Raw genomic sequence first — 24,953 nt, forward strand, 5'->3', positions numbered from 1 at the left:
AGAGAGATAGTTGGCCCTTGTAGGAAACAGGATGCTAATTGCTCAATCTTTGGTTTATGCAAAACTAGTTGCACAATACAGGATCATGGCCATTCCAAGCGTTTTTTTTTTTTTTTACTCTCCTCGCTATCTCGTTTTTAAAACAGGGTTATTGAAAACTAAAAACCTTAAGTTTTCACCAGGATATGCTAAAGCTTTTCCTCCCTAAGAATTCCATGAAAGAAACCAGGTTTTTTCTCACTCTTCTTCCCAGTTCAGTCTTCCTTTATTGGAATATTTGTCAGGCATCCATCAGTTATGTGCATACATTCAGTGGTATACACAATCCCCTCTCAAATATTCATTGAACGCAGCCAGTGGTGCTGCCTCTTCAGAAGAATACCTGCATGGAGCCCGATTCACTTAGGTGCTGTGATCAAGGTGAATTTATGCTTGGTGAATTTATGAAGGGCTTCATATAGACCTTTCTTAACGCTTGTGCTGTCTCCAGAGGCCTTGGCTACAACCCCACTGTACACCAGCTCATTTCCCTGTTAATGTGTTCAGTATATGCATGATTGAATATTTGCACAGAAATATAATTGGCACAAAAAGACCAGGACAATTATTGGTACTGACTCTCTTCTTTGCCCTTCGCTATTCAATAGGAATTTGGAACATACCTTCATTTTTTAAAATAGTTCTTTCCACAGTTGAGATTATAAGAGCATTGCTGGAGACTTTAGGGTCAAGTAACAATACTGGAGCCAAGCATTTACATTCCTCAGAATTTTTATTAAATGCTTACAAAACAATTCCAGGTCACACAAAAAGCTAACAGGTGAAAGAAAATGGGGGGGGGGGAGACCCTCTCGGGAAGCAAATTTCTATGATTAAGAGCTTCAAAGCTGGATATGGTGGCCTCCTGCTTTTTTTGTATGAAGGACAAGCAAGTAAGAGTTTTAACTGGCAGGAATTTGGGATGTATTTATTCTGTAAAGCATGGAACTATCACTGTCAAGCCTGATAAACACTGCCAAAGGAAATTTCAGTGTTCCAATGAAACTCTGCTTAAACTTTTGCCTTAGAGAGTGAAACATTTGTCTGAATAGGAGGGGGAAACTTCAGGATTTGTTTACATTAACCAGTTGTAGTTAGCACCACACTGTCATTCAGACAGGCACTTGTGTGTATGTGGGGGGGGGGGGAGATATCCTGAAATAGTTAAGCATGCAGAAACAGTTAATCTGACAGAAAAGATGAGAGATGTATCACAGGGACAAGGGTGTGATAAGTATATCGTGAGGAAGATACCAAGAGAGAAGACTGTGGGTAGATTCAAATACATGAATAGGATGAGACCTTTAAGGTCAAATTAACATGTCAAACATTTGTTTTAGTTTCCTGTTCCCAAATTAACAAATTAGTAACTACTATGTAGATGTCCCTCCTGGGTTACCAAAATAATCCTGCAAATTTGACTATGAAAAAAATAGGCAGACCTTTCACTTTACCAAGCTAAGAAAACTAGAATGGCATCGAAGAGCATACAACAAATGATTTTTCAAAAACAGAAGTCAAAGGACTTAGAGAGGGGCCTTATTGGTTGTGTTGATGCTGCTGGGTGTCCAAAAGAAATCAGTTTGGAACTCTGAAGTGATGCTTCTCTCTGTAAAGAAATTAGCAGCTGGTTTTGTAGCGGGTTGCATATTTGAGACAGGAAGACATCCTTTTGTTGAGATCCTTATCAGGAGAGGAAGGTTCAGGGTTGCACAGAAGTATTGCCACAAGTGTCCAAACCAGGATCAAGCCGAGCTGTAAGAACACAACACGTACAGTTATAGGATCTCTTTTGTAGGTAGAAAGATTTGCCAGACAAGGTGTCCAGTCTAGTCTCTGCACACAGGAAGCATCTGCCAGATGGAAAAAAAATGTGACAGTTGTGCAGATGTATAAACACCCTGAATCAAGAGTGTAATGCATTCAGAACATCAGTCATGAGAAAATAGAAACAAAGTTAAATACTGAGGTTTAAGAGACTTTCAAAGCAGGAAATTCCTGTTACATTAGCACAAGACAGATTTCCACTTCACTTGTCTGCTTTTGAATTCTGTACTTCTGATAATCAATGCTCCCTCTAAGCTGTGGAGTCTTGGGAGCAAAAATTCTACTTTGTGAGCTACTGGCATTAAAGTTGTGAGCAAGTGATTTGACCTGCATAAATTAATTTGCTCTGGTGCCATCCTTCCTGAGCTTAACAGGAACACTGCTGACAATGTGTAAGCTAGGTGTTTATTGTTCCTTAAATAACACTGATATGTTAACTTAACCTACAACATCTTCATTTCCTGGTGCACTCCAATATTAGGGGGTTTTGGCAACAAGCCTGTAGATTTCCCCCCAATATCTTATATTCAAGCAGATAAGAGTGGATAACCATGTATGCATACATGAATGTGGTAGGAGCCCTCCGCTTTCTTGTGCAATAAAATATTCCCATGAACTTTGTTAGGAAAGCAAAGAACAACACCATGGACCCTGTATCCAGGAGGGTGCCTTTGAAATCAAGTTTTACTTCCTGAAGACAGGCAAGTTCCCATCAGAACTTCACATGTTTCCCCTTCCCCAAAGTACAGATCCAGACAGGAAAATTAAGAGGAAAAATGAAATCCAGTCCTATATTCCACAGCCATATCTCTGTCATTTTGCATGTGTAAGGCACTAGCCTTAGTTCTCTGAGTTGGGAGCACAGCGAAGCCAAGTCACCCATGTTATGGCTGAGAGTTCCTGTTGGGTGCGCCCTGCTCTTTATCACTAATTCTATTCTTGCCTCTTGCTACCCACTGCTGAACAAGCAGCACACAGGTGGAACCTCAGAACAGCTATTTTCTGCTCACACAGCTGTTAGTGGCGCCTGGTCTTTGGATACAGCAAGTTCTCTCTGTTGGAGAGTTCCAAAGTCTCCACTGGAGTCCAGACTCACACCCAGTTAGGGCAATTTTTACAGTCTCCTCTTTTAACTTTTCCCCCCACTGTCTAAACAGATTCATTTTCTGTCATCAGATATTTTTTTGAAAGCATCACTCAATAACAGAGATTAGCACAGACAGTCCTTCAAACTGTAGTCCAAATAAGGAATGTGCATCCTCAAGGAGAAACAGCGAGGGATCCAGGTGCTCTAAAAGAGGTTGTTGTATGCTTTATTGTATTACCAAGTTTACTACTTTACTGGGCAATGAGAGAACAATGATTAAACCCCGCAAAACTTTCTTTCTTCCTCAGCTGCCACAACAATTGAAATAACAATAACTGGGTCTATTTAAATGAAAACAAAGCAGCTTATTCAATTATGGTTAATGTGCAAAACCAGAATTTAGCTCAGACTGTCATTCAAATGCTGGTTTCCCTTGCTGCTGAGTTCTTCATCATCATGCTTTCTCTCTCTCCTCCTACCCACAACCTCTTTGTGCCAAGGCTAGTGTGGGGAAACAAGCCGAAGATACCTGGATTGTTATTTCATGTGAAACCCAAGTTTAGTATAACTGTGGTTAGTAACCTAGTTTCAGAATCATGGTGTCAGATCCTGGTCTGACGTAACTCTGACAATCCAGAGTGACCTGAATTTGAACAACCATGCCAACCATAATGAAATCAAGCTGAGCCATTGACAACCCTCAGGGAGGAATGGGGGGGGGGGCGGGGCGAAGTGTGCCAGCACACCACTTCTGGCAAAAACTGGAACTGATGTAATGACATCCCTTCCTAGATAATCCTAGAGCAGCACCACTGGTATCACCGTGCCACTTGCATTTTTTTTTTTTTGCCAGAAATAACATTGTGTACACAGTGACACACACACACATGCCCATTTTTATATTGCCAACCTTGAAGCACTGGTGAAGAACCTGGGTGTTAGTGGTATGAATAGAGGCATTAAAGCCTCTTCTTTTGCTAATTACATGAGGAAAGCTCATGATAGAGTACCTATATTCCTTTATGCCTACTGTGCAGTTAAGCACTTCCCTTATTGCCCCCTCCCTTTCTTCTTTTTAGCCAAGGTGTAGAGGGAGAAGGTTGGTTGTGTAATTCCCCACCTTGCAAGAGGAAAGAAACTACAGCATTCCGTTAGCAGATCAGCAGCAGTACCATAAGTGTCAGATTTCCTCACATCTCACTCTTCTCTCCAAGCAGAACAAACAGCTGGTACTGCATTTGAGTCACGGACTGCAAATTACTTTTCCATCTAGCAACCTATACTTTCTCCTACACTGGGATTCTGTTCTCCTGAAACTGGAGGGGTACAGTTCACAAGACATAAATATAGACTGATATACACAGTAGAATAGCAGTGCTCCAGGCAGCAAAGGGATTTGGCATAAAAGCTGAAAGGAAATGCTGGATAATCCAAGGCTTTTGCACAAATTCTCTTTTCAGCTAGGGACACTTTCAAACTGTCTGGGATCTCTGAACAGTTACTCTGCTCTGTGTAACCAAATTCAGGTATGGAAAGTGACTGCACTCAATAAAGCCACATAAAATACCAGTGAGTCCTTAATACTTAGTGCTAAGCATGCTTGAAGAATTCTAGTCTGGCAGAGGAGGGAAAGGGCAGTGGACCACACAGACCATCCAGGCATGTCACACTATCTGGAAGAGAGGTTAATGAGCACTTCTACTAACCCTGGCCCTGAAAATGAAAAATGATATTAAGCAGAAGTTTGGAGCTGAAAAACAAACACACTGTCATACAGATTTACAATTTTTCCAGGCTGGAAATAGGAAGTGTAACATATACAGAATGACTACAGCAAGGATTTTATAGACTGAAGTCTTGTCTAGATGCGGACTTTTTGCTTGACAGAGAATAGCCCAAGGTTTTAACTATTACCTATTAAAAAAAAAAGTTTCCCCCAGAGAAGCAATTATTTTGCAAATGTAGTGGAAGCAAAAGAGATGATTTGGAGAAATTTCCCTTCCTGGATCATCTTATATTTGTGGATGTAATTAAAGCAAATCTGCATTCACATGCTTTTTAATTATTTTTTTTTTTACTGATAGCCATCCGTTTTTGCATTCAACTACATAGTAATAGAAGCATATTGGCCTCCAGTCCAACCACTGCATGAGAGGCACAGTCTTCTGTCCCTTTAAAGTAACTGCCTACTGCACAAGTTCTCTGCTCATAGCACAAAACACTAGCAAACTAGGTTTAAATTGGTCAGAGGTGATAATAGGATCTACTACTGAGCACTCATAGGCTCATCATTGCAGATGGATGAGATTTTGAAGATCTCGAAAGTTAGCTAACAGGAAGGAAAAAGTGAACCACACTTTCTGCTTTCACTCTTCACCTGTAAGACTGGAAAAGGCTCATTCCTCAACCTGAGAGATGCATGCTGTTCTGAACTGAGAAAACCTTCGGGGGGGGGGGGACCTTCTTTTTAGTGTTACTAAGGCAAGGAAAGGAAAAGGTAAGGTCCCCTGTGCAAGCACCAGTTGTTTCCGACTCTGGGGTGACGTTGCTTTCACAGACTTTTTATGGGGTGGTTTGCCATTGCCTCCCTCAGTCTTTTACACTTTTCCCCCAGCAAGCTGTGTACTCATTTTACCGACCTCGGAAGGATGGAAGGCTGAGTCAACCTTGGGCCGGCTACCTGAATCCAGCTTCTGCCAGAATTGAACGCAGGTCGTGAGCAGAGAGTTCAGACCACAGTACTGCTGCTTTACCACTCTGTGTCACGGGGCCGCTTAGTGTTATTAAAGCAAATGTTAAAATGTGTTTGGCACTTCAAAAAATGTGCATTTTTTTTAAACCCAGTTCTTCCTCTACTGGTTATTTGTGGCTGTACAGTTATTTGTGGTGAAAATGAAGTCTGTTTCAGCCATGAATCTACTCACATATGCAATCAGTGGTCTAGTAGCAGCTTGAATGTCCAGCAGGATGGAGGCTGGTTTGTGTGGCAAACTATTCATGTGAAGTAGATGGCCATGTGGTGCATGCAGTTGTGACTGGCCATCACAATTTTTGGGGGACATGTGAAGCTATAGTCAAATTGCTGGAAAGCAAAAGAACAGTAGCACACACAAGTTTCATGCTACACAAGCATTGTCCAGCCATGAGTTTTCAAGCAACTATTCATGCCACTGATGGCACGAGGAAAAACCAGTGAGATTTGGAATCATAACCCTACAGAAGGTATTCCAAGGTCTCTCTGCTAAGGCTCTAAAGCCAGAGGATTAATTAGCTTGTGTTGAAAGACAAACTGCAACCCAGGCAAATGCCGCTCAGGTCACTTGTGTGTGCTCAAGTGGAAACATCTGTTCTACATACCAGAACTTCAGGATATTACTAAGCAAGTCAAGCTCGTCTTTCTGTGGAGGCTTTCTGCTTTGCTGCTCCCAAGAGGAGAGGCCCTGCTATCAGATGAGCAATGGGCTTTGGCCAGCAGGCCACAGCAACTGAAATAAGCATACAAATCACCAAGGAGAAGCACTGTGGACTCAATAGCTCTAGTGAACTTTGACAAAGTAAAGTGTAGATGACTGGGGAAGGCAATGGCAAACCACCCTGTAAAAAGTCTGCCCAGAAAACGTCGTGATGTGACATCACCCCATAAGTCGGTAATGACTCGGTGCTTGCACAGGGGACTACCTTTACCTTTTTTATGCCCTTACTCATGTAAAAAGTGATGGTTACGGATAGCAAGGAACAGCCATTGCAAAACCAGTAGGCCACAACCAGATCAATGCATTTAGATCAGTAGTGTACACAATAGCTGTCTGCTTATATGCAGCCTAATATGCAAATAAGTTCCCGCTGGACTTTTCTACAACAAAAGCCCTGCTAACATGGACTCAATATGGGGTAGTTATATTAGTATACTACTTGGTTTCTGCTCAGCACATAAGCTTGCTCCTAATGTTAATCTTAATAGTTGTGTTAGCTATTCAGATTTCATGGTATCTCTCATTAGTCTGATGCACATGGTTCACATTGAAACAGGATTATTGTGTTATTGTGACTTCTTTGCGTATCTTGAATATCATTTCACAAGGGCTCTGTAATTAATACTACAATCACATATTTTTAAAAATTGCATATAAAGAGAGAGATCAAGAGCATATATATAAATTGGCTTGAACTACAAGGAAAGGCATGGTATAAGCACTTTAATAAATAAATGATGCATTTGATGCAATTGTGCTACTTCACTATTTGTCTTCTTCTAAAAAGTGGTGGTGGCAGTAGAGGACATTTAGGAGGAGAAAGTTGGAAATGCTGAATGGTAACCCATCCACTGCTTTCCTTCCACAGTTCTTTTCCCACAAACATTTTTCTCCCATTCAAGGCAGACTTAGAAGGGTATGTCCTAGAAAGACAGGCTGCAGGAGTAAGAGGGTGAAGGGCTCAACAATCCTCATATCCTCCCCAATGTTACATGTGAATTACTCCCCAATGTTACATGAGGATTAGGCAGAACTAAGTTGTAGTTTATTACAGTCTTGATTAGGCAGAACTTGTATTTAAATATACAGTTTTACTATCTGCTAGCTTGGACCAAGGATCGTCTTTAAGGATAGGATGTACTTCTAAAGTCATCTTAAGGCAAGAAACAGGCCTCCCCAGAGTACAGTTAAAAATATGGGAATACATGATTTACTTCTGGTTAAGGATACATTTAAATCTGAAGGGTTTAATACCCTTTTCTCTAGCCTCAGAACTCTATCCCATTTAGTCTGCAAAGATAATTGATAAACAATTGGTTTGAATCCAGAAGAGCTTTTTGACATGGGTTTGAATAAAGCAAAGGCCCTGGTATTACAAAGATTGAGTGATATTGAATCTCAAAATCATGAAATGATGCTCCCTATGAACTACAGTCGTTTGAAAACATGGCCGAATTATGCATCTACCCCATATCTCTCGAATATCATCTATGAGAGAGATAGATGGGCTTTTTCGAGAGCATGCTTCAATGCATTTCCTTCCGCAGTTCTATCTGGCAGTTTTCACAGTTACCATTGCAGAAGTGATATTATTCCTGTTCTGAAAAAGCAGTTGAATCTGCCACACAAACCCTCTTGCATTGTGAATTTTGTCAAGAAGAAAGATCACAATTAATCATTCCACTCCTCTCTAAATTTATACCACTGAAGCATTATATGAAGTTTAGGACTGAAGTACTCTGGAAATATCTCTTAGAAAATATTCTGAAATCTGTTATTTATGTGGTAGCAAAATTCTGTGCTGCAGTACTTAGAGAGTGCAACAGGCTGGAATGCAGAGCTCTAAGTTTTATGAAATTAAGATGGTTTTATGTGATGCTGTAACTTTTAGGCTGGTCTTTGACTGTAATAAATATTGACTGACTAGATACTGAGCTGAATGCCAGGTGGTGTGTGAATATAAACAGGTACTGATGATCCATCAAGTCTGTAAGGGTTTCAGCCAGACAGTAGATTTCATATATTATTTTCTAATATTTTTATTCTTCAATAGAGTTAAAGGCTGGCTCACATATGCATGTGTACATTACTTGATTTCTCAGCTCTGAAGTCTACTATCAGACTATGAAGTCTACTATATGTGATCTGACTTAATTAGAAAACATTTTTTGTGGGATGCAAGGTAGTTTAATAGCTCTGGTGTGTTTTTTAAGCAGCTGTACTCCACTCTGAGCCCGCAGTGGGGGAATGGGTGGAATATAAATAAACTAATAATCATCATCATCATCTATCAACAGTCTGGTCTTCATGTTAACTTTACCTCACAAGTATGAAGTCTTTAAAAGAGGTGTTGGCTCATGAATGTAGGCATCATACAAGAATCTACACTGCCCAAATATTAATCTTTAAAAACTAATACAAATTTCATTATGTTTCAGGGGATTAAAATGCTGATTACTGTGACACCACCCCATGAGCCAGCCTCCCTTCATCCACAGGCACCACCCCCTCCCATTCTACCAAAGCCTGGAAAAGACAATCTTAAGCTTCAGAGACTCTTGAAAAAAGCAGCAAAGAAGAAAGCAACCTTATCAGCACAGCAAGCCACATCATTCCGATCCAGTCTGTCCCCTGTGAGTGAAGCCAGCCCCGACTTAGAGCACAATGAACGCTCCTCTCCCCTAAAGCCTACAGAAACTACAACACATCTTGCCATCAACCTCCCGCCCCGCTTTTCCATCAAACCTGTTATCCACCATGTTTCTTCTCCTTTTCCCAAAGGAAAGCCCTTTGCATTCAGTGTTACAGAGCAGAGAAGCCTTTCAGAGCATCTCAAAATCACTTCCTCCCCTTCCCCATCATCGCTCCAGAGACCAAGCATTGCTGAACCCTCATGGCCACTCAGAGGGCAGCCACAGTCAGACGTGCACACGCAGTTGTACCCGTTAAGTGCTCTGCAGTCTGTGCTTGTTTCTCCTGAACCTCCTGTGGAGACCTCAGTGGTAGTTTCTCACATTGCTGAAACCCATACTGCCATTCATAGTATGCAACCGCCAAGCCCCCTGTCACAACTGACACCTAAATATCCTAGTAGTGAAGACAGACCCCCGGCTGTTCATCTGCAGGTACACCAAAAATATCCACCACCAGACCAGATACCAACTGCACACTTCTCAAGCCAGGCAAGACCAATTGCTCCTACGTTTGAAACTGCTTCTGCCCTTGAACCTCCTACTAGAACAGTTGCAATCCTGCATGTTCCTGGACAGCAAGTTGTAGTTGGATCCCCAGCTCCTAGTAGGCTTGTGATGCCTGGAAGTGACAGAGGCCCTGAACCACACATTGAGACCCAGAAATATGCAGGTCCTACTGGACCTCAAAAACACATGATAGAGACAGCCATGCCAGCTCCATCAACAATCAGTACTCATGTTCCTTTGCCAGAAGCTAGGTGTGAACAGAGTCTACCACCACCCGTTACTCCCCAAGATACCTTACCAAAGCCTAAGCCAGCTGTGCCACCCAAAAGTAAGCTTAGTGGCTGGTCTCGTCTTAAGAAGCACTTGATAATAGAATCTGAAGAGCCCCAGTTTCCAGTTCCAGAACCCAAGTCAACCAAGCCTGAAGAGGAGGGAATAAAGGTAGTGCAAGGCTCCCAAGCTGAAACTGGTCAGGACAAGAGGATAAGCAAGTCACGAGCCATCAAGATGTGGGATGCCATCTTATACCAAATGACAACCAGCAAAGCAAAAAAACAGCAAGGAGGTGAAAAGGAAATCAGGAGACAGGGAACATTCCCATTTCGGCGTCGCTTACCCCTTCTACTTCATAGGCCTCGCTTTGATGCACGGAAGCTTAAAGAACTGGCATCCAAACCCATGACAAAGATTACTACTCTGTTTGAGGTACGCCGAATCCCGTGCAAAGCACCTGAGGAATTGCCATTGCATTAGCAGGACGGCATCTGAAAGAAAGTGATGAACCCTTCCTCCTATATGGTTTCTTTTCAGAAGATCTAAGATAGCTACAAGATTTACTACAACAGAATCATTTTCAAGGAAAAAATAAAACCCTTCAAGGGATCTTTTTGTGTACCTAGAAATGTATATGTATGATTTAAGTGAGAGATCCCTGAGGGAAAAGATGTTCACTTCAGTTTTGCTTTACTGCTTCTCAAGTTGCAGCCTATTTAACAATTGAAGCCAACAAACAGGTATAGCATTTTAAGCCAGCCAGCCATTTCAAGCCTCTGAATTGTTAGTGTTTTTCTTACTAAGGAGACACCCATTTAGGTGTACTGCACTAAGCCAATCTAGAGGCACATTCTTTCAGAGCTGCTTTCTTTTCTGTAATAGACTATTCTTGGCTTCTTTGCCATTTCCTACATACGGACTGGCATTTTTCCCTGTCTTTATTGGGTACAGGCAGTGTTTTGCAGAATTGCCACTATCCTCTCATGATTTACAAACCACCTATAATATAGGTGCTCAGAAATTGCAGTGTTCAGTTTCTCACACACTATTATCTTTGACCAGATTTTCCACGTTTCAATAGAATAACATGGGGAAAATGTATTCCGTTTTCATACCACAATCAAGTCTCTGAAAAATGATTCTATGTACATAGTCTCTGTTTAATACCTAGTATTTCAGACAAGATAGAATTCAAAGAAGCCAACCCCATGGTAATGTAAGTTTGGGGAGAAAGGGATGAAAATATCAGTGGGGTTACACTGGGAATTTGGTGTGGTGGTATCCCGGCTTTGATGCATGCTGCCACAATCACACAGCCCTCACCCTGCTGCTGGGAGCCACACGGGCCACACACACCCAAGTGGAGTATTCAGACTGCTCCTGTGTGTACAGGGTGCACGCACCTTGCTCCCTGGCCATTCAGATAGCCAGGAAATGCACCCTGCATGCGCTTTAGAGATTTGCTACCAGGAAGTTCCTGGTAGCTATTTAATGTGGTCCCAGCCCGTCCTAAAACGAGGTAAGGACGGGCAGGGCTTGGAGAGCAGATTTACATGTTGAATCCAGAGATGAGGCATAGCTAGGTCGGGCCAGATCTCTCATATGATTGCACCTGATAACACTACCTTGACTTAAAGCCCCTATTTAAGAGTTTCATCTAATGTTTTTATGTAAATTATGGCAAAATTAAAATTAACAAGTCTGAAATATGAGATTCAAATCACAGCAGAAACCAAGACAAAAAATAACATTAAAACTAACTTCTTGAACCTAAAGCCTGGAAGTGTGGGAGGAGGGAATCTGCCTGACAAAACTTCGGAGTGTGATGTTGTCTGGCTGGCTTATCTGGAGACATCATCATAACAAAAGTTAAAAACCATCATGCTCTGCACACATAGAAATGTAACCTCCTGTAGGTGTGGAATCTGGTACACAGCCTTAACTACATATCTTAAGCAGACTGGCTGCTTCATACAGATAAAGTAGCCTAAGATCCAGGTTGCTTAAAAATAATGAATTTGAGTGAATACCATGACACAGGTGACCATAACAAGACCTTATCCTTTAGAAATGGCATGGTACAATACCACAGAAAAATCCTAATCATCTGGTCAGTTCACTCTGATAAGACAAACAAGGCAGCTAGGGTAGAAATTTATGTGAAAGTTGGCTCTTTTAAGCCACAAATGACAAAGCTAGACAGCTAGGCTAATTAAATTACGGCTTCTACCTCATTTGAAAGATTGCCCTAAGCATGCTCAAAGAACCACCATTGATACATCTGCCCTGTCACTTTCTCCATCGTTGAATAATGCTACCAATTACTTGATATGAAAAAGGTTGTCTCACTTTAGGACTGTGTCTATAAGTATTCCTTTGGGGTGGGCATGCCCAGGGCTGCAGCTAGAAAACAGCAGAGGATTCCTTGTCACTGTGGAACAGAGATGGCAGCATTTTTGCACAGCTTCCTGGGAACATGTCCCCATAGCACATGCATATCCTGCATTACCAGCATAGACAAGGTGCAGGTCTACAGCCATTTTTTACTTATGATACTTCTGTAAAAGGGTATGTTCAAAACAAAAGCATGGGAAAATCAGAAGCAACCTTGAGCAGACAGTAGGTAAGAGTTTCCCAAAGTCCAGGTGTGCTACTGCTGACTCATACTCACTGAGTGAAGCAGGATACTGGACAGACCACTGGCCTGATCCAGCAGGATTCTTGTGTTCTTAGATAGTTCAAGTAGTTTTTACTTTTTTTCCTGCAGTTTTAGAACATTTTACAATACTTGAATCATGGGGATGCCAGCCTTCAGGTGGAGCCTGGAGAGTTCCCAGAATTACAAGTGATCTCCAGACTACAAAGATCAGTTCTTTTAGGAGAAAATGGCAGCTTTGGAGGATGCCTTCTACAGCATTATACCCATGGAGGTCTCTTTCTTCCGCAAACCCCCAAATTTTCAGGAACAACCCAGAGCTGGCACCCCCAGTCCTCATACAAAAAGGGAATTACCAAGATTTTTGTATGGATCTTCATACTGCTTTGTGTAAATAGTGTTATTAAGTAAGACAGTGCTGCCCTAGAAATAAGCAAATTTACTGCAGCAGCATCAATTCAGAACAGACGAACAGGGTATTGTTCCCTGCTGTAATGTAGCTAGGGAACAATACCTAGGGAGGGACGGTGGCTCCGTGGTAGAGCATCTGCTTGGGAAGCAGAAGGTCTCAGGTTCAATCCCCGGCATCTCCAAAAAAGGGTCCAGGCAAATATAGGTGTGAAAAACCTCAGCTTGAGACCCTGGAGAGCCGCTGCCAGTCTGAGAAGACAATACTGACTTTGATGGACCGAGGGTCTGATTCAGTATAAGGCAGCTTCATATGGTCCTATGGTCATACATTAGACCAAAACTGTAAAAGGAACAGAAAGAAGAACTACCTGGATACTCTTAAGATTTCAGAGAAGCTATGTGGCTCAGCTTTATCCAGATGTGCATTAACCTCAGATTTGGAAATCAAGCTGACTGGGTATGAGTTTTGATTCCATTTGATACTATGTAGTTGTACTTAAAGCTTTTATCCCTACATTGATGTTTTGAGAAGTGTAGCTTCCGAATTGTGTTGAAGGATGAGTAGCCATTGTGTTATGCCATGGAATACTGTGCTGCTATGCAGAAACCTTCAAATTCATATTTAGGTCATCAGCAACAATGGTTAAGGGCCAAACAGTGTGCAGCAATTGCAAGACGACTACCTGGACTAGTTTTATCAAATGGAGCAGCAGTTAAAGTAAATGACCATTTGGGAGGAATGCCTTGACCCTTTCCCAATACGCATTTACTCCAAGTTGCTTTTCATTCCATAAAGTAGCTCTGAGGGGAAGGAATTGTCAAGGGTGGGGAATGGGAAGGAGGCCAAGTTCTTCCTTACCACATTGGTCTACTTTAGATTGTTATTTCCACAGCTGCATTTCACACAAGAAACAAGCCTCTTGTCTAATTTGTCTCCCTCATTACCTGAGATTCCAAAAAAAGATTAGCCCATTCATTCCTGGCTTAAAACAAGATTATTAATAGGGTTCCAAGTATACTTTCACAATACCTGCATTGATCTAAAGGGGACACATCTAAGACCAAGAGTGAATATTTAAGATACTGTAGCAACAGTAGAAACATGTCTAGCCACCATTCTTTTGAAGTAGCCTTCTGTGCCTTGTTACACATGGAATGTTACAACTACAGAAGTATCCAACTGGCAGCTAGAGATGTTTGCTGGTGTGTTCGGTATAGGATACAAAAAACATTGTTCGTAATGCAGTAAAAGAACACTTGGCAAGCGATTGCATTTAAGTACCGTAATATGTTAGTCACCTATATCATAAAAGGCTAAAAACCATATAGATGTTAATATTGTATAGCTCCATTTAACACATCCACTCTTTCAACGCCAAGGAGGAAAATACGCATAAGTGAGTCAAGGTGTGTCCTCCTATGGGGTGTGGGGGAGGTTTCACTATTCAAGTTACTCAAAGTGGTTGTTTCAGACCACATTTGACAAGGACAGAAATGCAGGAGCAATGTGCACTACAGATCTGTCCCAAAAATGCAAGATGAGTTCCAGTGTTTCTGAAGCTCATTTTCCAGATGGCTGTTATGACAAACCCCTCCACTTTCTCTCCTCCAAAAGCAAGATTCTCCCTCTGTTTCTCTTTGTCTTGCTGACTGAGCAGCCCTAGTGGTCTGTTTTCTTCTTTCCTGAAAAATTGGCTGTCCCACTCTGTGTCGGTATGATATTTTACTGCTGGCTAAGCCTAGGAAATTGAGGGAAGGGTCAGGATTACGCTTTAACTTAAACAGCAGTCAAGGCATTTTGAAATTCAAAATCAATAAAATATTTTATTTAACATAGACAGGAGAGGTCAGGTGAAACTGGGGGTAAAATTTCTGTGGTATCTCAATATAGATAACACTGAGGTAAAATCAGTACATGCACATACTTTAGCTCTTACGTTTCAGGTTAATGAGAGTTTCTTAAGCTACTCAGTTACTTAAAATCTTTATGTTGACAGCTTCTTGTTCCAGTGTTTTTTAGACACTCCAGCACACTGAGTATTCTGACTTTTTTAGTTTTCAGAAGGCTGGGACATTTTCCAGTACCCACTTCCCTTCTCTGGAAACACCAGTACTCATCTTGATTTTTAAACTGACTCTTGCTAAAGGCAGTTTCTGACCACACCAGATCAGGGATCTTTCCAGTCTTCGCAGCTCACTCCCTGTTTGACTGGGTAGGGAATTTTCTCCCTCAAGAAGATTTATTCTATTTCTTCGGCTTAAATGGGAGTCTCCATCTAACTACCCACTGGTCCTTGCCAGGTCCTCCCACAGTTCATCTGTCTACATTAAACTGCTCAGTCAGGGCTGAATTCTGAATGAATTCTCCTCCTCAGCACACACCTCACAAGACTTTCTACTCAGCTGATGCTAACCAATCAGACTGCTTGCAGCGGCCTTCACTCAAGGCTCTCTGTTTCTATGAAGAATTAACCCATTATTATAGTCTTTTAGCGGTTTGTATAGCACTTCTAAGTGCAGTCCATCACAAGTGTATGAAAGTGACAGGCATGGCTTAGTCATTACTTCCCAGTCCTGCATTACAGCTGCTACCCATACTTGGGACAGTGAAATACCTTGAGCTGGCTGTTGTCCAGTAGCCATATCAAGGTATGCATTCCCTCGCAACTGGTGCATTTTGTACTAGCAATGAAGGGGAGGGAAATGTGTTCCTTGGTAAATGGACTAGCAGTCTCCTTCTGATAATTAAAACTAAACCTATATGTATTTTGAGAGGAGAGATTTTTACTGATTTCTAAGGCAGCACCAACGTTATTTGAAGAGAACAAGAGTTCTTGACATATGCACTGATGCTGCTTTCAAAAACCATTCTGTCACACGCTGGAATGTGTTTGAAAAACTTAATGCCTTTCAGGAATGCTTATGAACTGTGTGGTGGGGGTAGTTACAGTATCTCTAGCTATATTTTGTGAAATGGCTGGAAAAGATGGGGGGGGGGGTATAAGTTCTTTGTGCTGTGGAACTGAATAATGATTTGGAATCACTTTAACAATTCAAAGTACATTTAAGTCAAGTATGTGCCACTTTTAATAATTAAGAGTTTGTAGAGAAGGTTTACAGACATCCTGAAGAAGAGACAATGGGGTGTTCCTGCAGAAAGATAGCTTTGGTCCTGCCATGAATGTGTGCAACAGCAGAGGGTTCTTAACACCTTCTGCTTTACAACAGTGGCATAAGGAGAGGACTCAAAGGCAGAGTTCTGCAGCAAGCTTTCCTACCTGCCCAGCTGCACAAGCCAGAATCCATCCGCTGGAGAGATACATATTTTCCTCCAGTTGGTGTGTATACTTTGAGCCTTGTTCACACCAGCAGCACGGAAAGAAAATGTGTCCCTTTTCTGGACACAAAGATTCACTGGTAGAAATCTCCTTAACTTTAATATCTTCACTGATTATGAGCCCCAAGCTCCTTACTACCACCTAAGAGGAGGTAAACTTGGAATGATAAGGAAAGGAAAGGATCTGAAGGCACCACGGATGGCATTACAAACTTGGGAAGTAAGCCCAGTTTGTTTGGGTTTTTTAAACTTATGATCTTTAAATACTGGATTGCACACATGAGATGTAGGTCATGAGCTGGCTTTCACTATTGATTCTGTTTTTCTTTTTTAAAGGATACGCAAAGTAAGGCTTAGGTTTCATAGAAACCTTTTATCCAATGATAGGTCAGATGTGTGGGAAGTCTCAATTAATAATGAGTATATAGCCAAGTTAAGACTTCAGATGACAGGTAAAGAAATAGAAACTCACTATTTAGAGGTAATGTTGAAAGGAAAATGTGTTAAGTGCTAGAGATGCAGTCATGGTTGAAAACTGAGAAGTGAGAGGCAGGATGTAGTAAGAAAGGAAGAAGTGAGTTGGCACCTTTGTGATTCTGGTTAACAGGCACTAGATTATTCTTCATCAACCATTGGGGATTTCCTTCCATAGCCACATATGGTCTGTACTCTAGATGCCATTTCCATAACTCCCAGCCACCAGATTCAAGATAAGAGGAATTAACATTGTGTATATTGTGTATATAGATTAAATAAAGTGTTCCCAGGGGAGGGGGAGAGATCTGTCTTTCATGTGTGTCAGACATCACTGGCAGAAAGTTGACAAATTTCCCTGTTGTACTCACAGCATATTATGTGATTGCTGTTTAAAGTTAGATCAATATAGACATTTTAAGTCATAAGAAGCAATTGCCTACTTTTAGAAAGTTCAGTCAAATAAAGTTATGGCATGGTACATTTGAGACAGTCCAAATGTAGTAATGATTAAAGGTGCACACTCTGTGCTTGAAGTCATTGTCCGCTGTACCTACCCACACATTTGTGGCCCAAGCAAGCTATTTTTCTGCGGCCTCATCATCTATCAGCACCCTCTTATATTGGCCATGTCCAGTTGCCACATACTTGTACTTCTTGCCTGGAAGTTTTACCTAAGTAGGAGAAAATAAATAGGAGAACTTTCAGAAGAAAATGACTACCTCCCATTTCAACACTTTTATGTGCTTTGCATACTGGCCATGCTATTTTATTCTAAAGTTTTAGCTTTCAGTATTGTAAAGTGATATAACTTTGGTATAGTTATTGCATTAGATATGTCTAGATCAAGGGTGGCCAATGGTAGCTCTCCAGAGGATAGTTCAGTGAAAATGTCAACCAGTGTGCTGCAGTGGTGAAAAAGGCAAACTGTGTTAGAGGTTATTAGGAAGTAAAATGGCCAAATTGCAATGCCCCTTTATACATCTGTGGTGTGGCCTCATTTGGAATTCTGTGTACAGTTCTGGTCACTGTATCTCCAAAAGGACATTGCTGAGCTGTAAAAAGTACCATTGAGGACAAGCAAGGGGATTGGACCATCTTCCCTATGAGGAAAGCTGAAGAGCCTGGGCCTTTTCAGTTTAGAAAAGAGATGTTTAAGGGGGACATGATTTAGAGGTTTATAAAATTATACATGGAGTGGAGTTAACAAAACCCTTTTTCTCCTTCTCCCTACATACTAGAACTTGAGGGCATCCAGTGAAGCTGGTGGGCTGTAGGTTTAGAGCAGACAAAAGGAAATACTACTTTACACAGAGTGATTAAAATTTGGAATTTGTTGCCAGAGGATATAGTGATAAGCTGGCCACAGGAATAAACAGCTTTAAAATGGGCTTAGATAGATTCATGGAAGATGAGTCTATCAATGGCCACAAGCCATGACAACTGTGGGAAACCTCCACATTCAGAGGCACTAATCCTCTGAATCCCAGAGCCAGGAGGCAACATCAGGAGAAAGCCTTGGCCTCTTTGCCCAGCTGTTGGCCATCGAAAGGATCTGAGCAGCTGCTGTATGAGACAGAATACTGAACTATTAGTCTGATCCAGCAGGGCTGTTCTTACATTCTTAATATAAATCTAGCAAAATTACTTGGAAAAGAGCGACTACTCTATATGCTAAACCATTTCTTATTAAACTAGTGAATTTCAAAGGGTCAATGCTGGGTTACATTCTGCAAATATAAACTATTGAGAAAGCATTTTAGGAGATTCATCAAGTGGGGTAGCACGGTACAATTCCCTGTCCTGTTTGGCAAGACCAACTCACATGACCACTTGATTTCCTATTCCTGCAACTTTTTCACTGCAGGTTAAACTAGATATGCATACAGCAGTCCAGTCATGTCAACTGGACACATGAGCAGTTTGCACACTATGAGAAGAAAACCACTTCAAGCCACAGAAAGGCATCTTTGGTTGCTAGTCTTCAAGGAAGATTTCCTTCAGCTGTTTGTATGCTCTCCCTCCCCCCACCCAATAGTAAACACAACAACTCACCTTAGCATTGCCATCTGCATTTGTGGTCTCCTTCTGCTCCCAAATGCTTCTCTTACTCACAATGTCTCCAGCCACAATATCCTGTGAATAGGGGCACAGTTATGGCCTTCACCTCAAAAGCAAAAACTTCTCCTTTACATACAAATATCCTTCTAACATTTGCAACAGCCTCAATGCAAGATATATATATTAAAGGCCACAGACATTTGTATCGACCAATAACCAATGTTGTTAACTGTCCCACTTGACTTGAGTGTTTTCACAAAAATAGGGTAGAAGCAGTTTCCTTTCTGCAACAAAACTTCTTTTCTGCAATTGCATCCATTCCTTCATGTAGATTTAGCATTTCCTTAACAGTGCAAACTCACTTAACCCTAAGCTCAAAGTCCTACCTTACAGGGTGTTGTCCTCACAGGGGAGTGAACTGAAACATCCCCAGTCTCCCAAAGACTTTTTGTGCTGGCCACTACTGCACTGTTGGCAGGCAGGTCAATTGAAAGCTGACGGGCTGGTTTTGGAATCTTGCTAGAAGTCTGGAAAATATAGAGGTAAGAGTGAGAGAGGGCTGCCTTTACCCATTCAGATCTTACTAAGGAAAATGTGCACCAGTGTTCCCTCTAAGCTGAGTTAGTGTGTGCTAGCTCACAGTTTTTTAGACTCTGGCTCACACATTTTTGTCTTAGCTCAGGAAAAAATGGCCCCAGAGCAAAGTAATGTATGCAGTAGCCAAATCATTTGCTCACAACTTTAATGCCAGTAGCTCACAAAATAGAATTTTTGCTCACAAGACTACAAAGCTTAGAGGAAACATTGCTGTGCACCAATGATTTTATGATCACATCCAGTTTACTCTTGGGCTGCAATCACACACACTAAATAATGCACTGTCAATCAACTTTCAGTGCATTTTCCAACTTGATTGTACTGTGTGAACTGGCAAAATCCAGCTTGAAAGTGGATTGAGAGTGTATTATTTAGTGTGGGTGATAGCAGCCTTTATCTTCCAATCAGACAGTGTTCTGCACCACTGTGTTCTTGCTTCAGCTCAAACGGGAAGGAGGGTTATTGACTTTAAGGCAGGAATTTTGGCATATAACAACTTTGTGCTAATACTTCTTGTCAATCACAATGCAAGTTGACATGGTACAGTCTGGAACACATCCAATGTAAAGACTAACTTTATTTCAGATGTACATGGCAGTAATGGTGAACTGGACATTAAGACCACTGGGGAAAATCCTGGTGAGCTGATGGGTGGGAGCTCCCAACCTTGTGCAAAGCAGATGGAAGCTAGTGCACCCAGCCACACAAGACAAAAACCTGCATTCTGTTCAAGACAGGCAGATGTAGCTAGTGGCCTTTTCTTTGCACACAGTATGCAGGCACAAGTTCTTCATTCCTCTCTGCCCTCAAGCAGTTAGGGCCAAGATCTTTTTCCAAGGCTGTTTTGGCCTCCCAGGCTGCTCCTTCAGGAGTGAATCAGTAACAGCAGGTTAGCTTGAGAGCCAGTTTGGTGTAGTGATTAAGTGCATGGGCTCTTATCTGGGAGAACCGGGTCTGATTACCCACTCTTCCACTTGCAGCTGCTGGAATGGCCTTGAGTCAGCCATAGCTCTCCTAGAGTTGTCCTTGAAAGGGCAGCTGCTGTAAGAGCTCTCTCAGCCCCACCTACCTCACAGGGTGTCTGTTGGGGGGAAGAAAGGTAAAGGAGATTATGAGCTTTAGGAGATTTAAAGCCCTATATGGCCTGGGACCTGCCTACCTGAGGGACCGTCTCTCCCCACACGTTCCCCAGAGAGTACTGAGGTCTGGGACTCAAAATCTTCTCACCATCCCCGGGCCCAAGGAAGTGCGCCTCAAAATAACTAGGGACAGGGCCTTTTCCACAACGGCCCCTATGTGGTGGAACCAGCTACCGGAAGAGGTGAGGGCCCTGCGGGATCTTACTCAGTTCCGCAGGGCCTGTAAGACGACCCTCTTCCGGTTAGCCTACGCCTGACTAGACAAATGTAGCTTTCTAGATCTTAGATCTTTGTGATTATACTGCACAGTTTTAATGTAAATTGTAAAATTTTAAGGTTTTTAGGTTTTAAATGTTTGAATTTAAATGTATTAATTTGTTCCGATTTTATTGTTTTATTATTTGTTGTAAGCCGTCCTGAGCCACTTGTGGGAAGGGCGGGATATAAGTTACGGAATAAATAAATAAATAAATGAGCTGCTCTGAGACTCTTGAGATTCAGAGTGGAAGGCAGGATATAAATTCAATATAATCTTTTTCTTCTAAATGAAGAAGTAAGCAGGGCTAATAGGGTTTGACAGAGGAGGCAGCTTAATGCCATAGCTTGAGGTTCAACAGAATTTGTCTATACCACTGGGCATAGGATAGCAATGGCATCTGCACATATTGGTTCCTCAGCCCATGGCGAGCTTATTAGGTACAGCTGCAGTATCATACATAGGATTCCACTTATGGAATAGTACCTCCCATACCGAGTACAATATTTGCAGAGTAATACCAGCTGCTGGATCCAATGTGTAGGCAACAGATTTACTCTACCATCTTTGCACAGCCAAGGAGCCAGTACCGGCTGAAGCTTTTGAAAGTTCATCATTGAAATAAATATTAGTCTTTTAAATGCCACTGGACTTCTGTTGGATTTTCAAAGCCTCTGACATGTAAAGCAAAAATCTGGTCAGGGGACAAGGAAAGGAGTGCACACAAAAAACAATTTTGGAAATTGCAAAAATGAGCATTATTAACAAAGCCAAATGTTTCCACTTCACCTCAATGGCATGAGTATACTGCTCAAGTTTGTCATCAATCTTGGAAACTGGGAGAGGTATCTGTGTCTTCTTCACACTATTACTGGAAAGAGAACAGAAGATTAGTGGAAAGATGACATAAAGTTGGAGACTGCAGACCCAACTCAGCTATCATTTGCTCTGCGATTCCTTTTCTGTCAAATTCACACTGGCCAATTCACCATTAAAAATAAATGTTACTGCATACACACAGCACTACGGCCATACTTATCTTGTAGAACAGATAAGTAGCATAGATGTCGAAGGACCAGTTTGGCGCAGTGGTTAAGTGTGTGGACTCCAGTCTGGGAGAACTGGGTTTGATTCCCCACTCTACCTGCACCTGCTGGTATGACCTTGGGTCAGTCATAACTCTCTGAGCTGTTCCTCTCAAGAGCAGTTCTTGGAGAGCTCTCTTAGCCCCACCTACCTCACAGGGTGTCTGTTGTGGAGAGGGGGAAAGGAAAGGAAATTGTAAGTCACACTGAGACTCCAAGTGAAGGGTGGGGTATAAATCCTATCTATTCCTCTTTTACCCATAATTTAGCATGACAAACCAAGTCCTACCCCTTTTCCAGCATATACTAGGAGAGACCAACAAAGTCAGCTTACCACCTCATAGACAAGAGAGACCAGGAAAATTGCCATAACCATGGTTTGCTCACTGCAGCTATAATACTTAGCCCTAGTTAAAACAAAGCATGGTTTCACATCCTTGCTTGTGGCAAATCAATAACCACTGTATTCAGACAATGTTTTAGCATGTGTAAGGAAAAACCAAACTATGATTGTATGTTATATTATTATAGGACCAGAAAGAAAAGAGTCCAGTTCCTTGCTCCAAGTGTTTTCAGTATAGCCGCTTTTAACCAATGGAAACACTAAGTTCACACAGCAATAAGGTAGAAGTTACCTTCTCTCTATGGAGCGGTTCAGTGATTCAGTTCTCTCAGTTATCTAAAGAACAGACAGAGAAGCAGTTAGCAGTTCAGTCAGTGGTCTACAGATCAGATAAAACTGGCATATTTCCTACCAATTCAGAAATGTCAAGCTAAGGCTGGAGGAGGGGAAAAGAAGAGATGGATCCTGTACCTTCCTCCACCTTGATTTATACACAGATGTTTTTGTTTCATTTTATAAACCATCCTGGTATTACAAAAAGCTTATATTTGTAGAAGCATACCTTTATGGTAGGACTCATAGGAGGCTGACACTCTTCCTCCAGGCTGGAAATGCTTGGAGATCTCTGGCGCTTTCCAGGTACATTATCCTCTTCATTCCTCCTTCTCTTCTTCTCCTGAAGATAAAGTGATTGACAAAGTCAACAAAGCACTGTTTGCACATGAGAGCTACACATTTGTAGACTACCTGTATGCTTGCAATCAGCATGGTGTGGTGATGGGGATAGAGACCAAATCCTATGAGGAAAGGTTGAAGGAGCTGGGCATGTTTAACCTGGAGAGAAGGTGGCTGAGAGATGATATGATCACCATCTTCAAGTACTTGAGGGGCTGTCATATAGAGGATGGTGTGGAATTGTTTTCAGTGGCCATAAAAGATAGGACCAGAACCAGTGGGTTGAAATTAAATCAAAAGAGTTTCCAGCTCAACATTAGGAAGAAATTCCTGACAGTCAGAGCAGTTCCTCAGTGGAACAAGCTTTCTTGGGAGGTGGTGGACTCTCCTTCCCTGGAGGTTTTTAAACAGAGACTGATTTTGCACTGATGCTTACTCCATGGTCACTTTCCTCTTCTCTGTACAGCATCCGTTGAATTTCCCACTATCTGCGCCGGAGTTACAGGAAGTATTGTTGCTTTCATGCAGCAAATAAAAACCGCTAAAACCCAGTTTCCATTTGCTGCACGAAAGCCACAACACTTCCTATAACTCCAGCACAGATAGTGGGAAATCCGACGGATGCTGCGCAGAGAAGAGGAATGTGACCGTGGGGTAAGCTGAGTGCGAAATCGGTCAGAGATTAGATGGCCATCTGACAGTAATGTGGATTCTGAGGAATTTAGGGGGAGATATTTGTGAATTCCCTGCATTGTGCAGGGGATTGGACTAGATGACCCTTGAGGTCCCTTCCAACTCTATGATTCTATGGTAATTCAAGCTGACCAATCCTGATGCTTTGTGTAATCAATAAAGCAGGAAAAGAGAAAGTAAGCTTGAATTGCAATTGCCCAGGGTAATGTTAGCTTTTAGAACTTACCCTACTGGGCCAGATGAGAAACAAAAACACCCAGGTTCATTCTGTCTTTTCAATAAAGAGTTGGAAACCTCCAGAACCAGCAGCACAAGATTTTTCTTCAGACTTTCAACCTCCTTATAACCATCTATTGCCTATTTCCACATGGTCCAATTGCCTTTTTAGCTTAGCCTACCTGTTCCAACTTCCAAGACTATAAGAAGAGCAAGTCATCACCAACTTAGTTACCAACTTAGTTAGCAGCACATGGAAAATTGGTTTGTGAATGGAGTATAGAAAATTTACTAGGATCAAGCCTTAGAACACTTGTTCAGACCTACAGCATTAGTTTAATTGACATCAGGAGCATACAAATGCAATTGGGCTAGGGTGGAGGGATGGGGTTTTTGCTCTTACCTCCAGCTTTTCTTTCTCCTCTTCTTCATGCTCATTCTCTTGTGTGACACTCTGGTTCTCCTCTCCAACTCCAGAATACTGGTTCTCCTCTCTAACATCAACCGCTTCACTGACCTTTTGCTGCCCCTCCAGTTCTGCTTCTGTTTCGCTCTGATCGAATGAAGGAGAAGCAGGAATGAATTTCAGAAACCTTGAAGGCCCACATCCAAACCGGATGATTGCTGGAGAATCTGGCTCCTGATCCAGATGGACCTGTTCTAGCTTGACTTCTGCTTCCCTTAGGTTGCTCTCTTCTTCTGAACAGGAATGCCTCAGGGACCTAGAATGCAGGGAGAAAGGACAGCCTTTGAATACACAAAAGGTATTATGTTTAAAGTACCAGGAGCTTTCAAGGTATGGGAGAGAAGCCACTTGAAGAAGCTGGGGGTTCCTTTGGAGCTGAGAATATTCTAGAGTACTCAAGACAAGAATGTATACTTCCTAGTACATTAAGGCAATTTGAAAAATACTGTGTCAGTCAATGACAGAACATGTACATCAGAAACAATCAACAAAATTTAATCCAGAGCGGCTCTTTTGGGTAAAATTGTCTACACCCTGTGCTGCATGTAGGGGCAGAAGGAACAACTGCGCCTTTGAACATCATCTACCTTGAAATGATAATTCACCTATTGATAAGTTGCCTTATCGACCAATGAAACTCAAGTC

General features: G+C 41.9%; 2 protein-coding genes across 4 annotated transcripts in view; one reads left to right on the forward strand and one right to left on the reverse strand.

The window, feature by feature from the left end:
• PRR33 (proline rich 33) overlaps positions 1 to 10,528 on the forward strand; it is a 28,556-nt gene extending 18,028 nt beyond the window's left edge. Inside the window, exon 2 of the mRNA XM_060261201.1 lies at positions 8,865 to 10,528. Within this exon, the coding sequence (XP_060117184.1) occupies positions 8,874 to 10,379 (1,506 nt within the window). The 5' untranslated portion in view covers positions 8,865 to 8,873 and the 3' untranslated portion in view covers positions 10,380 to 10,528. The remainder of the gene's footprint in view (positions 1 to 8,864) is intronic.
• Positions 754 to 24,953, reverse strand: part of LSP1 (lymphocyte specific protein 1) — a 115,131-nt gene continuing 90,931 nt past the window's right edge. For 2 of the 3 annotated variants that reach the window (XM_060261202.1, XM_060261204.1), the window contains exons 4-11: positions 24,246 to 24,564; positions 22,821 to 22,934; positions 22,551 to 22,594; positions 21,620 to 21,701; positions 19,225 to 19,365; positions 18,833 to 18,913; positions 17,335 to 17,451; positions 754 to 1,794 (exon numbers count right to left, since the gene is read on the reverse strand). In XM_060261202.1, coding sequence (XP_060117185.1) covers positions 17,359 to 17,451; positions 18,833 to 18,913; positions 19,225 to 19,365; positions 21,620 to 21,701; positions 22,551 to 22,594; positions 22,821 to 22,934; positions 24,246 to 24,564 — 874 coding nt within the window. In that variant the 3' untranslated portion in view covers positions 754 to 1,794; positions 17,335 to 17,358. The remainder of the gene's footprint in view (positions 1,795 to 17,334; positions 17,452 to 18,832; positions 18,914 to 19,224; positions 19,366 to 21,619; positions 21,702 to 22,550; positions 22,595 to 22,820; positions 22,935 to 24,245; positions 24,565 to 24,953) is intronic. The other variant, XM_060261203.1, reaches the window with a different exon arrangement.

This window comes from Heteronotia binoei, chromosome 21, assembly GCF_032191835.1.
Source record: "Heteronotia binoei isolate CCM8104 ecotype False Entrance Well chromosome 21, APGP_CSIRO_Hbin_v1, whole genome shotgun sequence".
Classification (NCBI taxonomy): domain Eukaryota; kingdom Metazoa; phylum Chordata; class Lepidosauria; order Squamata; family Gekkonidae; genus Heteronotia; species Heteronotia binoei.